Source organism: Podarcis tiliguerta, assembly GCF_965153285.1.
Source record: "Podarcis tiliguerta genome assembly, chromosome: 3".
In the NCBI taxonomy this organism is placed as follows: Eukaryota; Metazoa; Chordata; class Lepidosauria; order Squamata; family Lacertidae; genus Podarcis; species Podarcis tiliguerta.
The window spans coordinates 47859841-47873893 of record NC_139536.1 but is presented as its reverse complement, the minus strand read 5'-3'; the positions used below and the strand labels follow the sequence as shown (position 1 = coordinate 47873893).

The window sequence follows — 14053 nt, the reverse complement described above, 5'->3', positions numbered from 1 at the left end:
AAGCTGTCAGAAGCACCTAATGTAATTTGCATTTTTGAAAAAACAACAACAAGCAGGGTTCAGTAGTGTAAAAAAAAAAATACCATTATACAAATTTCAATCACTGAATCAAATTTAAGTTTGGTCAGAATGAAAAGTATTTACAGACTCTTTTTCATCACACTTTAAGTTACAATATATTTACAATATATAAATATAACTCTAATGTTAGTAATATCTCAAGCAACTCCAAAAATATTAAACTGCTTTTCCACCTTTTTTCTCTTTTTTTTTACAATGAGATGATTTTCACCGAGATAAGCTGAGAGAGCATTATTAGTAGCCTCACGTGGATAAGAAGTTCAACTAGTTAACAAGGAGTTGTACCTTCAGTGTAGGTGTTATGTATTCAGTGGTCTGTGTTTGCCTGAGCTTGAGTCTGGACTAAGGATTCTGAGCCCTTGTGTTCTGATTTGATACATGATATCCAATCACAGAACATTTCAGGATTTGGGCTACTGCCATTGGCCCTTAAACTTTGAGTTGTGATTCGCAGCTTGGGAATTTAGACAGCCAATCATGTTGAGAGTAGGAGTGGCCCAGGCCTTCAGAGTATATAAGCAGTTGCTTTGCCCCCGTTGTTCAGTTCTGTTACTTCAGTAAACTTTCTTGCTGTTATCACTGTGTCTCGCTTCATGGGAACCCACATACACTTCAGTAGGTAACACAAAGAAGGATCCAGTCCTTCAGGGAATTATATAGGTAAAAAACTATCATATAGAATTCCATCTACAGGTAACCTGATGGTCAGTGCAGTTGCATAGTCTCGCTGATATATCCATACTATAAAGGTGGACTTTCAATTGATGCTTTGGGCAGCTCGGTCTAAAACACATTACACATGTAATTCCTTGAGGCTAGAAATATGGTGCTAGCTTCTTTTCAGAAAGAACAAGTTACTGGCTTCACACGCTGCTGCCACACACACACACAGTATTAGAGGAAGACATTCATCAAGTATTTTTATACTCTATCTTTTTATCCATCCAAATGCAGAAGACAGCTTATCATCAACTTGTGTCAGTGCTGAGAAGTGCAAAGCCTTTTCAAAGGCCTTGTGAGACCCAGTGCATTGAAGACAATTCCACCTACGTGGGGTTGTTTGGGCCATACACAACAGATAACCACCAGTAAGATCATGAGGCTCAGTAGTAGCAGTCATTTACTGCTTTCTGCCCCCACCTCTTGATTAGTTTTATTAGATTTCAATTGCATTCATACTACTTTAAGTTAGGTTTAGGTTTATGAAATTTATGTATCACTTCCTGCTAAAAAAAGACCACTCAAAGTGATTTACAACCAATGATAAAATCACATGTTGTTCTACAATCATTACTAACCAGTAAGAAATTCTGAATTACTAAATTTTCTGGAAAAATACTAAATGAATAGCAGTTACTCTGAAAATCCATCAGGTATGTGATTTAGTGGTAGAAGTTACACATTTCCTTAAAACTTCAAGTTATAAAGAGAGGAAAAGAGCCATGAAGGAAATGGACAAATAGTGAAAATTCACATGTGCATATAAATCTGGTTTACTAAAGCCAAAGTAAATTCACTTTTTCATATTTAACCCTATTCCTAATAATAAAAATGACTGATTCAGAAACTACTGATATTTCCTTTTCATCTTTGCCCCAGTTCAGCTAGAAGTAAAAATAGTTTACTTCTACTATTCACATCCATATGGCCTTCCTGAGTATGTAACCTCACACCTACTTCTGTTTCCTTTTATTGGAAATGTACAGATTGTTCTCAGCACATTTTCAAAATCAATTAGGTTCAAAGGAGAATTTGCTGGTGTCGTTATATTAGGGCTACAAAAAAGAAGCACCAAGGTATAAATTCTTTCTAGATATATATATATTTTTAAGTAGATAATGAAACACACTATCTCTGTGAGCTGAGCAGGGACACTATAATACCACATATGTTGAAGATGTGCCCAGTTACCATCCATTTTCTAGTTTAATTTTCTATAACATTGTAACAAGAGGCTGAAGATGGGGTAAACACATAGAATGACACTGTGTATCGCTGAATACAGACTTGAAGCTCCTTTTTGCATGTGCAGCCAGAAACCTTAGAGCAGTGATGGCCAAACTTGGCATTCCAGCTGTTTTGGGACTACAACTCCCATCATCAGGGATGATGGGAATTGTAGTCCCAAAACAGCTGGAGGGCCAGGTTTGGCCATCACTGCCTTAGAGGATGATTGATGGGCATTTTAACTATGAATTTTTGAAAAACATACACACAGTCAGGAAATGTTACTGAAGCACTGCTTCAATGTTATTGAAGCACTTTCTTAAATGTTTTACTTGTGCAATACAAAAACATGTCACTTTAGAAGGAACTAAATGGCAACTTCAACCCAGTCAGATGAATCTCAGACAACAAACATGGAATTTTGTTTAATAATTCTATTGGCCTACCAACAGAATGCAGCACCCCAATGCTTACATCATGGTTAAGGGATCAGAAGCAGGTTATGGAATCACATGCCACCTATCTTCATGGAATCAATTCTCAACCCTGGCCTTAACAATGGTTAAGGATTATGCCATCTCCAATCCTAACTGCATTACAGTGGCAGTTCTTCAAACAGTGGTTCCTGCCAAACTAATGTAAATCATGTGTATATGTGTGATTTCAATTGGAAAACAGAAGGTTGTCAAAGTAGCAGGGGAAACAGGCTGCCTTTCTGAATTCTGCCGGTGTAGCTGGAGTAGGGCAAGACTACACAACAGAGTCCGTTGCAGACTCAGGTCCAAAACATGATAGCACCAAGCAGTATAAAGCAGAGGTCAAGCACAAGATTTAGAGGGTGGCAGCAGAAGACAGTCAGAAGATTCCAGGAGCAAGAGCTGAAGGAATATTACATAACCAACACCAGATGCACATACTCAATTCTGTTCTAAAAGCCCTTTCTACTGAGGAATGCCATTACTCTCAAGAAATCCTTTTCTCAAGTCAAGCAGTGACACTAGACTCTCAGGTTTGCACTCTGTTGACCAACAGCTGCCTGGGCTTCGACCTCCTAGCACCATTTCTATTGAGGATTGGAAGGGGGTGACTCAACCTTCCCTTGACTTGACTGGGGACTCATCTGCCAGGGGTGGGTCAAGAACCTACCCTGAAGGTTCTCCCAGGGCATCTCCTAGAAGCCAACCTGGGGGGGGGTCATTCCCAAAGGCTTGCTCACCCAAATCTTGGGTCACTGGAAGGGCAGGGTCCTCACGGAATTCAGGGGCCACCATGACACTGCCAGAGGAAAAGCAGCAAGCAAAGAAAAGGTTCAGCACTCCTTGGCTTGCCATTTTCCCACTTGAAATCACCCCTAAGTCCCCTTTTTACAGGTGTTTGGTGACAACCAGTATTTGAAGCCATAGTTATCACATACTATTCTGGCCTAAACCTCCAATGAAATAATCAAGAAACAAGGCATACTTTTAGGAGTATACGTTCATATCCCAGTTTTCAGTGTTCATGATAAACATTTGCACTTCATGCTGGACATATTTATTCTTTTTGGCTTCTTCTAAGCATTACTTTTATTCTCTGTAATATTAATAATTCTCATTCCTCTGGCCAAAAAAATAGGATATTAACAGTCTGCGTGAGGTGAGAATATTCTCGAGAATTTAACATCACTATGCTTGTCATGGATGACCTCTCAGGTCCCAGGGCAAGGTGAAGGTCATCCAGAATGCTCCTATCGATTATTTAAGTGTGTGTAAATTTTGGAACCAGACACAAGCACTCCGTCAACTTAACTCCTAGAGTATGGTCTGAAGGCACATGAGACAACAGTAAATCACTTCAGGAAGCAATTTATAAATGAAATAAATAATAATAATAATAATAACTACCATGGTGAAGTTAAATAGGTCTGAGTTTGGTCAGTGCCCAGATGGGAGACCACCTGGGAATCCTATGTATACTTTCACCTTAGAGAAAGGTGGCATCTAATTAACCAACTAGTAACTGAGGTGGCAGTTCTAACTACACTTATCTTGGGAGTCAGCCCCATTGAATTCAGTAGGGCTTACTTCTGTGTAGGCATGGTTAGGATTCTGCTGTAATTTTATTCTCCAACCCTTCTCCCCATGAAACACTTATTTTCCTGAATTCTTCAAAGGTACTTTTATAATTCACAACATTCATAGAGCTAAGGCTACAACACTAAAATTAAAATACTATCCTGGATTCAACAAACTGCAAATAGAACAGCACTTTTACACCCCTCTTCTTGGCTGCAGCCCCCTGTAGCCTCCCAAAGTGAATGGGTGGTAGAGCGGTGAGGCTTCCTCAGGAATGGTTTGGAGAATGAAGAACTCTTAGTTCATAGCTCCCCAACCTATTTTTACAAGGAGGAAACAGGAGGCAAAGCACCAGAAACTCTTGTTTACAGTAACCTGTCCCAGAATCAAGAGGGAATATGGTTTCCATTTTGTTTTTAAGCAGCGCAGCAAACACATATTCTTCCCCATCCAACACTTGTGGAAGGCAGTTTATGATTAATAATCCTACTTTTATTGCTTCTTTTGGCTTCTTATTCATTACACGTTTCTTTAAAAGAAGAGGTGAAGCACTAAACTCTCTAAATGGAACTGCGTATGTCACAAAAACAATCGTTGCAAGCTTAACAGGAAAGAGGAAGCTTATATAACAGATTTGTTTCTGGATTCCACTATTTAGAGTCAAGAATAATATCACTGTTGGCCAACAGAACTGATGGGGAGATGGGAGCGAGACCCTTCTGCACAGAATCACTTAATAAAATCCATATTGGGTGGAGGCTATTCCCACTTAATCTGGGTTGGCAAACCGTAATTACAAGAGGCAAAGCTCAGGATGTAGGGCATGCTCCAGCCTAAAAGAGGTAGAAGTGAATTATCAGCCATCACCACCTTGAGGAGCATCCTCAATTGCATTATTGTTCCCCAAATATACCGAGGAAAACCACAGAACATTCCTCCTAATTACATACCGTATTTTTCGCTCCATAAGACGCACCAGACCATAAGACGCACCTAATTTTTAGAGGAGGAAAGGGGAAAAGCCCTGTTTTGGGGGGATCAGCTCACAGTTTTGCAGCTTCTTTTGCAAAGGAGAAAAACCCCTTCTTTTGAGGATCAGCTCAAAGTTGTGCAGCTTCTTCCTTAAAGGGGAAAAGCCCCTTCTTTTGAGGATCAGCTCAAAGCTGTTGAGCTTACTTTGCAAAGGGAAAAAATCCTGTTTTTATGGGGTTCAACTCACAGTTCTGCAGCTTCTTTAGGAAAGGAAAAGGAGCCATTTCTACAGTTTCCAGACAGATAATCTAATCAGCCAGTCACATGTCACTGGGGAAACAAACAGCCTCCGTCCGCAGAACATCCAACAATGGAGGCCTGGGCAAGGAGGCGGGGCCAGAAAGGGAGCCAGTGATCGACTACACATTCGCTCCATAAGACGCACAGACATTTCCCCTTACTTTTTAGGAGGAAAAAAGTGCGTCTTATGGAGCAAAAAATACGGTAAATACTAAAATAGGTATCTTGCCAATTTGGGCCTGGCTCAGTTTCCTCATAACGGTATCCCAACCCCTTCCCATACTTCAGAGCTCATGTAATTACTCTTCAAGAACATGCACAGCCTAAGCCACAGCATCTTATCTTTTAATGTGCCATTTTCCATTTTATTTTTTACACTATAGTCTTGCATATATTAGGAAAAAGCTTTCAAAACTTGCTTTAAAATTCCTTTCCCATTCCCTGGATGGAAAGCTGAAGTGGCAGCCTATGTTTTCACAGTGTTCAAATTTCAATTTTCCTTAGTCCTGGTCTTCACCTTTCTACCTACTCCCCAGACTCACACCTGGATTTACCAGACATAGGTGTAGTTTCATATAAACAGATGCATCCTCTCCATGAAATAATAAAATAGCATAGCTAACTTATGAAATATGCAACAAGTTCCAAAATCCAAATAAACACACAGATGTGATGGAATTCTTGAATTTAGTTCAGGTAAAAAAAAAAAAGAATCAATTAAAAGGTCAACAATTCCAAATTCCTGTAAGTTCAAAAAGCTATAAGAGATCACAAAACTTTCTGTATTTACAATAGCATATATACACTAGAAATAAACTACTAATACATACACATTTATCTTCAGATCCACAGGCAATGAATTGTCCACAAGGAGAAACAGCGATTCCACAAGGGCGACAGCGGCTACTATGACCTTGGTAATGACGTTCACACCTTCAGAAAGGGTTTAATTAAATAAATAAAGCACTACTTCTTTTTTAAAAAATAAACAAATTGCTTCCATGTTTAATCATGCATTAGAAGAAGGTTCACAACCTCTGAATATTTCATTCAACAGTCCATGGTGTACACTAAAAGATGGGCTAGTGGAAATTAGTATTTTCACACTGAAGGCCCACAGAATTTATAGAATTATAATTCAGGGTCTAAAGTCTCTACAAGCCCTCTAAGCATACAGTGGATATTAAGCCCACTAAGTCAATGACAGCTGGGGATATAACCCACCAACTAACACAATCTCATCATGACATCACATCAAATCAACTAATGCCGCTGAAAGAAACAGTGTGGAAACAGAAATAAGGGAGGAGAAAACAAAAAACAGGAGTGGAAAGAAAGACTCTTATAAAAAAGACCTGACAACATTAATAACACATCATACAGCAAGGCCATTAGCTACAATACAGTTAAACTGCTTACCCAGATTTTACTTTTAACTATTTTACCATTCAACTGCTTTACTTAAATTAATGTTTGAAAAGGAGGCAGCAGATAAGTGACCTGTGAAAAACTTTCCAATTTTTCATTTTTCATGAATTGTAGTTAGACCAGTTGATTACAAAAACATAAGGATGTAACAGAGTCCAACCCCCAAAGTATCTCATTTTATTACTTTTTGACATTTGGTAGGGGTAATAAACCTTTATATTTTGGCACATTCTTACAAACTCTCTAAAAAAAGATAAGATTAAATTATAAAACAATAACCCAAAAATCAACTGATATTAAGCTGGCCGCCACATTCTTCCAAAGCAGTTTTTCAAACACACTTCACTTCTACATCCTCTACAATTCAATAATAAACACCGTTTTCCCCATATATGTTTTTTTCTGTTCTTCTGCTCTAATCTGTATATGAAATGCTTTTCAAGTCAGATAAGATGAAAAAGGTTTTCAAGATTAAAAGGGTGTGTTTCATTACTTAATTCCAAAGTTCCGTTGCTTTAGAATAGGATTCACCGCCATGTGCGCTCTTAAATGTACATAGATTTTAAAATGTGACTTAAGCCATCTCCCTGGTTAAGTGCATCTGTATTAAAAATGTTCCTGCATTTGGACAGAGCAGTCCTAATCTACCAAGAGGCAGGTTTATTTACTTATTTAAGTTATTTATATATCACCCACTGCATAAACCACAGGGCTATTTACAACTGGAAGATTGATATTCTAAAATGTTGAAGAAATGTAATATACACACCAACACCTCTTGTATAAATTACCGTATTTTTCGCTCTATAAGACGCACTTTTGCCCTCCTAAAAAGGGGAAATGTGTGTGCGTCTTATGGAGCGAATGCAGGCTGCGCAGCTATCGCTGAAGCCAGGAGAGCAAGAGGGATCGGTGCGCACCAATCTCTCTTGCTCTCCTGGCTTCAGGGATAGCCATGTGTAGCCTCTTCAGGGCAACGGGAGGAACGCTCCTCCTACCCTGAAGAAGCTTGGCACGGCTATCCCAGAAGCCAGAACAGAAAGAGGGATCGCTGCTTTCGCTGTGCAGCGATCCCTCTTGCTGTTCTGACTTCACTTCGCTGGAGAGGCGCTGTGCAGAGAGGGAAAGCTGTGCAGCGTCCCTTCAGTGAAGCGGCAGGAGAAACGGAGCCCCTTCCATTTCTCCTCCTGCTTTGCTGGAGAGGCACTGTGCAGAGAGGGAGAGCTGCGCAGCGCCCCTTCAGCAAAGCGGGAGGAGAAATGGACGGGGCTCCGTTTCTCCTGCCGCTTCGCTGAAGGGGCGCTGTGCAGAGAGGGAGAGCTGTGCAACGCCCCTTCAGCGAAGCGGGAGGAGAAACGGAGCCCCTTCCGTTTCTCCTCCCGCTTTGCTGGAGAGGCGCTGCGCAGAGAGGGAGAGAACATTTTTTTTCTTGTTCTCCTCCTCTAAAGCTAGGTGCGTCTTATGGTCGGGTCCGTCTTATAGAGCGAAAAATAAGCTGTATCTTAACTGCTCCTGGCTGGGGAAGGGGCTGGGGGAGGAGGAGTGTAAATCTGCATTTTCTGCCCTTCCACTGACTCTCGTGGCTTAAATGTTAGCTATACTTGCAGTTTTGATGGTGTACACCAAACTCTGTGGTTGGGACCAATGAATGGAGTTAGGATGCAGCGTAACTCTCCCTGGCTGTGACACTCTCATTTCCCACTCTTAACAAGCACTGTGTTTGCCCTTTACACTGGCGTAACTTTTGCCTTCTTACCTTATGGCAAGAAGGTTTTCTCTCAGCCAGTGTAAGTAGATATACCAGGGTAAGCCACTTACACCAGCTGAAGGTCAATTCAACCAGGCGTGTGGGGTAGCAGGATATGCCACAAGCTAATCTCTCCCAGATGGTGAGGAGCCATTAGGATGCAGTTTAAATTTACAAAGATCATATACTAGCACATCTGCCTTCTGGCATAATTGACTGGTTGGGATTGCTCTGCCCAGCAGCCTTCCTCAATCTGGCATCTTCTAGATGTTTTGGACTCCATTAGCTCCAGCCAGCATGGTCAATGGTCAGGACAGATGGAAGCTGTAGTCCCAAACATCTGGAAGGCTTCAGGTCAGAATAGGATGGTTTAGAGTAAAAATAGAATCTGATTCTATATATTACAGCGTCTACTGGTGCTTTGGACTGTAACTGTTATTCTATACAAAACATAAATTTGCAGAATCATCAGTACATATCTAGGCACATGCAAACACATAAATGTTAAAAAGAATTCACATAAACATGATAGAAAAAGAAACATATAAATTGAACATGAGGGGGGAAATGGGCTTTGCTGTTCACAAAAACAGAGATCATCCTAGATTCATAGTGCCTAGTGACAATCCAACCACCTTTGTCACAGTTAGCATTTGCGCACAGGCTCAAATAAACTGTTGTTACCTCAGTGTTCTCAAATCCCAGAGCTTGATGCCATCACCAATGGCTGTTGTTAAGAAAAGATTGTAAGCTTCATATGGCTGACTGCTAAAAGCTGATCCCTGCAAAACATTAGTTTAAAATTGCTGAATCCTACGCAAGAGAGAATAACCATCAAGGAAATTGCACTAAAAATTGTATAGGCATCTTAGCAAAGGCTGAACAATTTCACTTGTTTGAAACAGCTTTCAATTACTGCAGCAACAACTTCTGAGAAGGCTAGTTGCTTGAATCACCAAATCAGAGGTATTATGTCACAAGCAAAATAAACAAATTCATTCACATTAACAGGAGTTAAAACACAGACAATGCTGAAGTAAAGTGTAGGTAGGAAAATTATTAGGAAGAAACTAAGAGGTTATTCCCAGTATACCAAATGTGGAAAGTATTGGCAATGAGAATTGAGATGTCTTCCAATAGTTGGCATTGACAAAGGGATATTTTCCTTCCTGGTAAAGGTCATATAAATATTAGAAGAAATAAGATCCGGTATTACCAATGTTGTATTTTCTTACAAAGAAGTAACTGTAAGCCCTAGCCATTAATAGTTTATAGCCATTTCATACAAATATTCTCTGAATTCCTATTGATCTCATTTACAGTGCAATTCTATTTGTGTCTACTCAGAATTAAGTCTCATTGTGTACAATGAGGTTAAGTCCTAGTCATCGCTTAAACATTAAAGTATCAGAATTCCAGTGGCTCTTCCAGACGGAGTTCTGCTGTGGGATTGTGAAAGAAAATGGTCCCCAAATTTCCCCTCTCCAATACCAGAAAAACAAAGATGTTCCTTAAGTGAAATTGGCCAGTTATTTATTAACAAAAAAATGTATACTGCTCCTCACAAAAAACAAAGCAGCTTACAACAACAAAACATAAAACCATATAAACCATATAGTAAATGTCATGGAAAGGTCTAGAAGAAGAAGAAGAGTTTGGATTTGATATCCTGCTTTATCACTACCCGAAGGAGTCTCAAAGCAGCTAACATTTTCCTTTCCCTTCCTCCCCCACAACAAACACTCTGTGAGGTGAGTGGGGCTGAGAGACTTCACAGAAGTGTGACTGGCTCAAGGTCACCCAGCAGCTGCAGGTGGAGGAGCGGAGACGCAAACCCAGTTCCCCAGATTACGAGTCTACCGCTCTTAACCATTACACCACACTGGCTCTCAAAGTGCTGTTATTAAATGTTACTGCCCCAAATTAGCTCCAGATTTCAAAGAATCATAGAACTGCAGAGTTTGAAGGAACTCCAAGGGTCATCTAATGCAACTCCCTGCAATGCCGGGATCACAACTAAAACACAGATTTGCAAGGCTACACCTCTCCATGAACCTTTTCTGTGTCAAAAACAATCATGAAAAGCAACCTCCAAGATTCTCTTCATAAAACCGAGATGGGTATATGTGTTTCAGATCCCTGTAGTGAAAGAAGCTGTCCTCTTTCACCAGGCATTGTTGCTCTATTAACCATCTGAAAGGTATATTCATCACAATGGCAGCTGCATCTTCAACAGCTTTGGAATCAATGTTATTTCGAAGTAATTGTAAGGCTCTTTACTGGATGATGTTTGGTTTCAGCAGCAGACAAAGTTATCTCTGCATAAATAATATCCTGCACTTTTATCATACATCAGTGGAAGGATAGATAAGATAGCATATCTTACTCTGTGCATAATTATTCCAAGATGGCAAACTGGTGTCTCAATTCTTTGGCATGCATTAGATCATGGGTTGTCAGCCTGGTCCCTACTGCCCACTAGTGGGCGTTACAGGATTCTAGGTAGGCAGTAGGGGGTTCTACGGCACAAGCTGAATCCTCCTTCCATCGAGCACTGGTGGGCAGTAAGGAAATTTTAACATCAAGAAAGATGCATTAGTGGGCGGTAGGTATAAAAAGGTTAACTACCTGTGCATTAGATATTATCTGACACTCAAATCTACTGCTGAATCCATATTCCAGCCATATGCATTTTGGTGCATAAGACAATACTTAGCATGAAAGTCACAGCTAGGACAATAAAAGCTCTTTGTTATTTTTCTGCAGAAGATTCTATGCTTAACATGGATAAGAGTCAAATGCATGTCCCTAACATAGTTAAGGGGGACGCGGGTGGCGCTGTGGGTAAAAGCCTCAGCGCCTAGGGCTTGCCGATCGAAAGGTCGGCGGTTCGAATCCCCGCGGCGGGGTGCACTCCCGTTGCTCGGTCCCAGCGCCTGCCAACCTAGCAGTTCGAAAGCACCTCCGGGTGCAAGTAGATAAATAGGGACCGCTTACTGGCGGGAAGGTAAACGGCGTTTCCGTGTGCTGTGCTGGCTCGCTAGATGCGGCTTTGTCACGCTGGCCACGTGACCCAGAAGTGTCTCTGGACAGCGCTGGCCCCCGGCCTCTTAAGTGAGATGGGCGCACAACCCTAGAGTCTGTCAAGACTGGCCCGTACGGGCAGGGGTACCTTTACCTTTAACATAGTTAAAGGCATGTCTCTAACATAGTTACAATCGACACAGTTTAGTCCTTAGTTTTAACATGAGAACTAAAACTATACTACCATTTCCTGCTAAAGGTATATGCACATTTTTAGAATGAAGTTACAAATCAAATATGCATCAGCAAGCACAACTTCAGACAAACAACCTCAAATAGTTTGTGGCAATTGCTAATATTTAGTTACATTTTTTTATTTATTTAGAGCATTCTTATCCTGTTGTTCAGCCAAAAAGGCTCTTAGAGTGGCTTACGTAACTATTAAAAACAAGGCACTTCCCGCTCTCATATTTCCCGCTCTCATATTTCCAATCTAAAAGACACAATGCAAAAGAGAGAAGGGGACGAGTAGGGAAGAGGAAAAAAGTAAACTTAGGTACCAATTCTTAATGTTATAGTTTCTGTAATGAGCAACTGGGAAGTTAACAGTTCATGTAGCCTGATGGAATGGTTGCAACTAAATGACAGTTAAGGTAGACTCAAAGGCAGCTGGTCTCAACACAGACAGGAGGAGGGTGTTCTTCCCTTCTCTCTGTCTGATGTAGAATGAAGAAATGACTACCTCTAAGTGACTGGTAAGGAAGAACCAGCAATTATATTTATGATAGTTACTTTAATTTAAGAGACAGTGTGATTCCTTGGCTAATGTTGGGCTTTGAACTGGGAAACCTAGATTTATATTCCTGTTCAGCCTCAGAGACATTGAATAGTATTGTGCAAGCTGTTAGCTGTGAGCCATATATACATAAGCAGCATTGGAGGATTATAGAATCATAGAATTGCAGAGTTGGAAGGAACGCCCTATAACACAGGAATCTTAGCTAAAGCATCCATAACCGATGGCCATCCAAGTTCTGCTTTAAAACCTCCAAGGAAGGAGAGTCCACAACCAGAGCAAGAGAAAACAAGCTTGCTCCATCTAACACGTGACTGCCCTTTAGACATTCTGTCTTCTGCAGCATTTGCGACCTCCTAGTTTGGTGTCATCTGCAAAGTGGATGAGCACCCCTCAATTCTTTCTTCCAAGTTGTTGGCCCAGGACAAATCCCTGCAGCACCCCACTTGTCACTTTCTTCCAAGATGATAAGGAACCATTAGTGAGCACTTTGGGTTTGGTCAGTCAACCAGCTACAAATCCATGTAACAGTTACCTCTTCCAGCCCATATTTTACCAACTACTCCATAAGAAAATCATGGAGGACTTTGTCAAAAGCCAAACTGAAATCAAAGTATACTACGTCCACAGCATTCCCCTGATCCACCAAGCTTGTAATTCTATTTTTTTAAAGAAAGAGAATTGTCTGGTATGACTTGTTTTTGAGAAGCCCATGCTGAGTCTTAGTAATCAAAGCATCCTTTTCTAAGTTCTCACAAACCGCCTGTTTAATTATCTGTTCTAGAATATTCCTGGTATCGACATCAAGCTGACTGGTCAGTAGTTACTTGGGCCTACTCCCCCCCCCCTTTTAAGATGGGGACAACATTTACTCACCTCCAGTCTGCAAGGACATCACCTGTTCTCAAAAATGGTAGACAGACTCTCTGGGATTACATCTGCAAGCTCCTTTAGTACCCTTGGGTGTAGCTCATCAAGCCCTAGAAATTTTAATTCATTTAAAGTAGCTAGGTGTCCCCTCACCACATATTTTCCTACCAGAAAGATACTGAAACAAGGAAATTCTGTTGGTATCCGTAGTCCAACACAGACTGAAGTATGTTTAAGCCCACCAATAACAACAAGCTTAAGAGTGTACTTTACAACTGTGCTGGATCATGGCCTTTGTGCCCAACGACAAAACAATTATGGATTTTATACGTAATGATACCATATAAGGAAAATTGGGGCATCATGTTACATTAAAAATGAATGATTTATTAACTACAGGCTGATTTGATAATTTTACATAAAAGAGATTGTCTAACTTATACTAATATGATGTAAAAGTCAGCATCTCATCTATCTCATCAACATGTAGTTGTTATAGGCTACGATCCAGAGAAATATCACTTTTGCTTTCGGTGGGATTTCATCTTTTTTATTCTTCTAACAGCAGCTTTCCAAAGCTTTTCCATCTGAAGGGACTTGCTGGAGTGTGGCCATAGAGTTTTACCACTAAGCATTTTACTTAAAAGTTTTAATGTATGTTACAAAACGGCAAAAGTTGATTTAGGATTGTAATCTTCAATTTTCCATAAAAACAAGCTCCAATTTCTCTCCCCATATGAATGTGTGTCCACAGCTTCAAAATGTGCTCTACTTAAATAACTTGAAGTCACTTTGCTGACAGAGGAAAAAGAAAAGCCAGAAGAAGTCAAAGCA

At 40.5% G+C, this 14053-nt stretch overlaps 1 protein-coding gene across 3 annotated transcripts in view; it reads right to left on the bottom strand.

Annotated features, from left to right (window-relative positions):
• The window catches only part of WDR27 (WD repeat domain 27), a 71834-nt gene that overhangs the window by 31538 nt on the left and 26243 nt on the right, over positions 1-14053 (bottom strand). For 2 of the 3 annotated variants that reach the window (XM_083434081.1, XM_083434082.1), the window contains exons 23-24: positions 9214-9311; positions 6185-6287 (exon numbers count right to left, since the gene is read on the bottom strand). The exons of the other annotated variant lie outside the window; for it this stretch is intronic. In XM_083434081.1, the coding sequence (XP_083290207.1) occupies positions 6185-6287; positions 9214-9311 (201 nt within the window). The remainder of the gene's footprint in view (positions 1-6184; positions 6288-9213; positions 9312-14053) is intronic. 3 annotated transcript variants of the gene reach the window in all.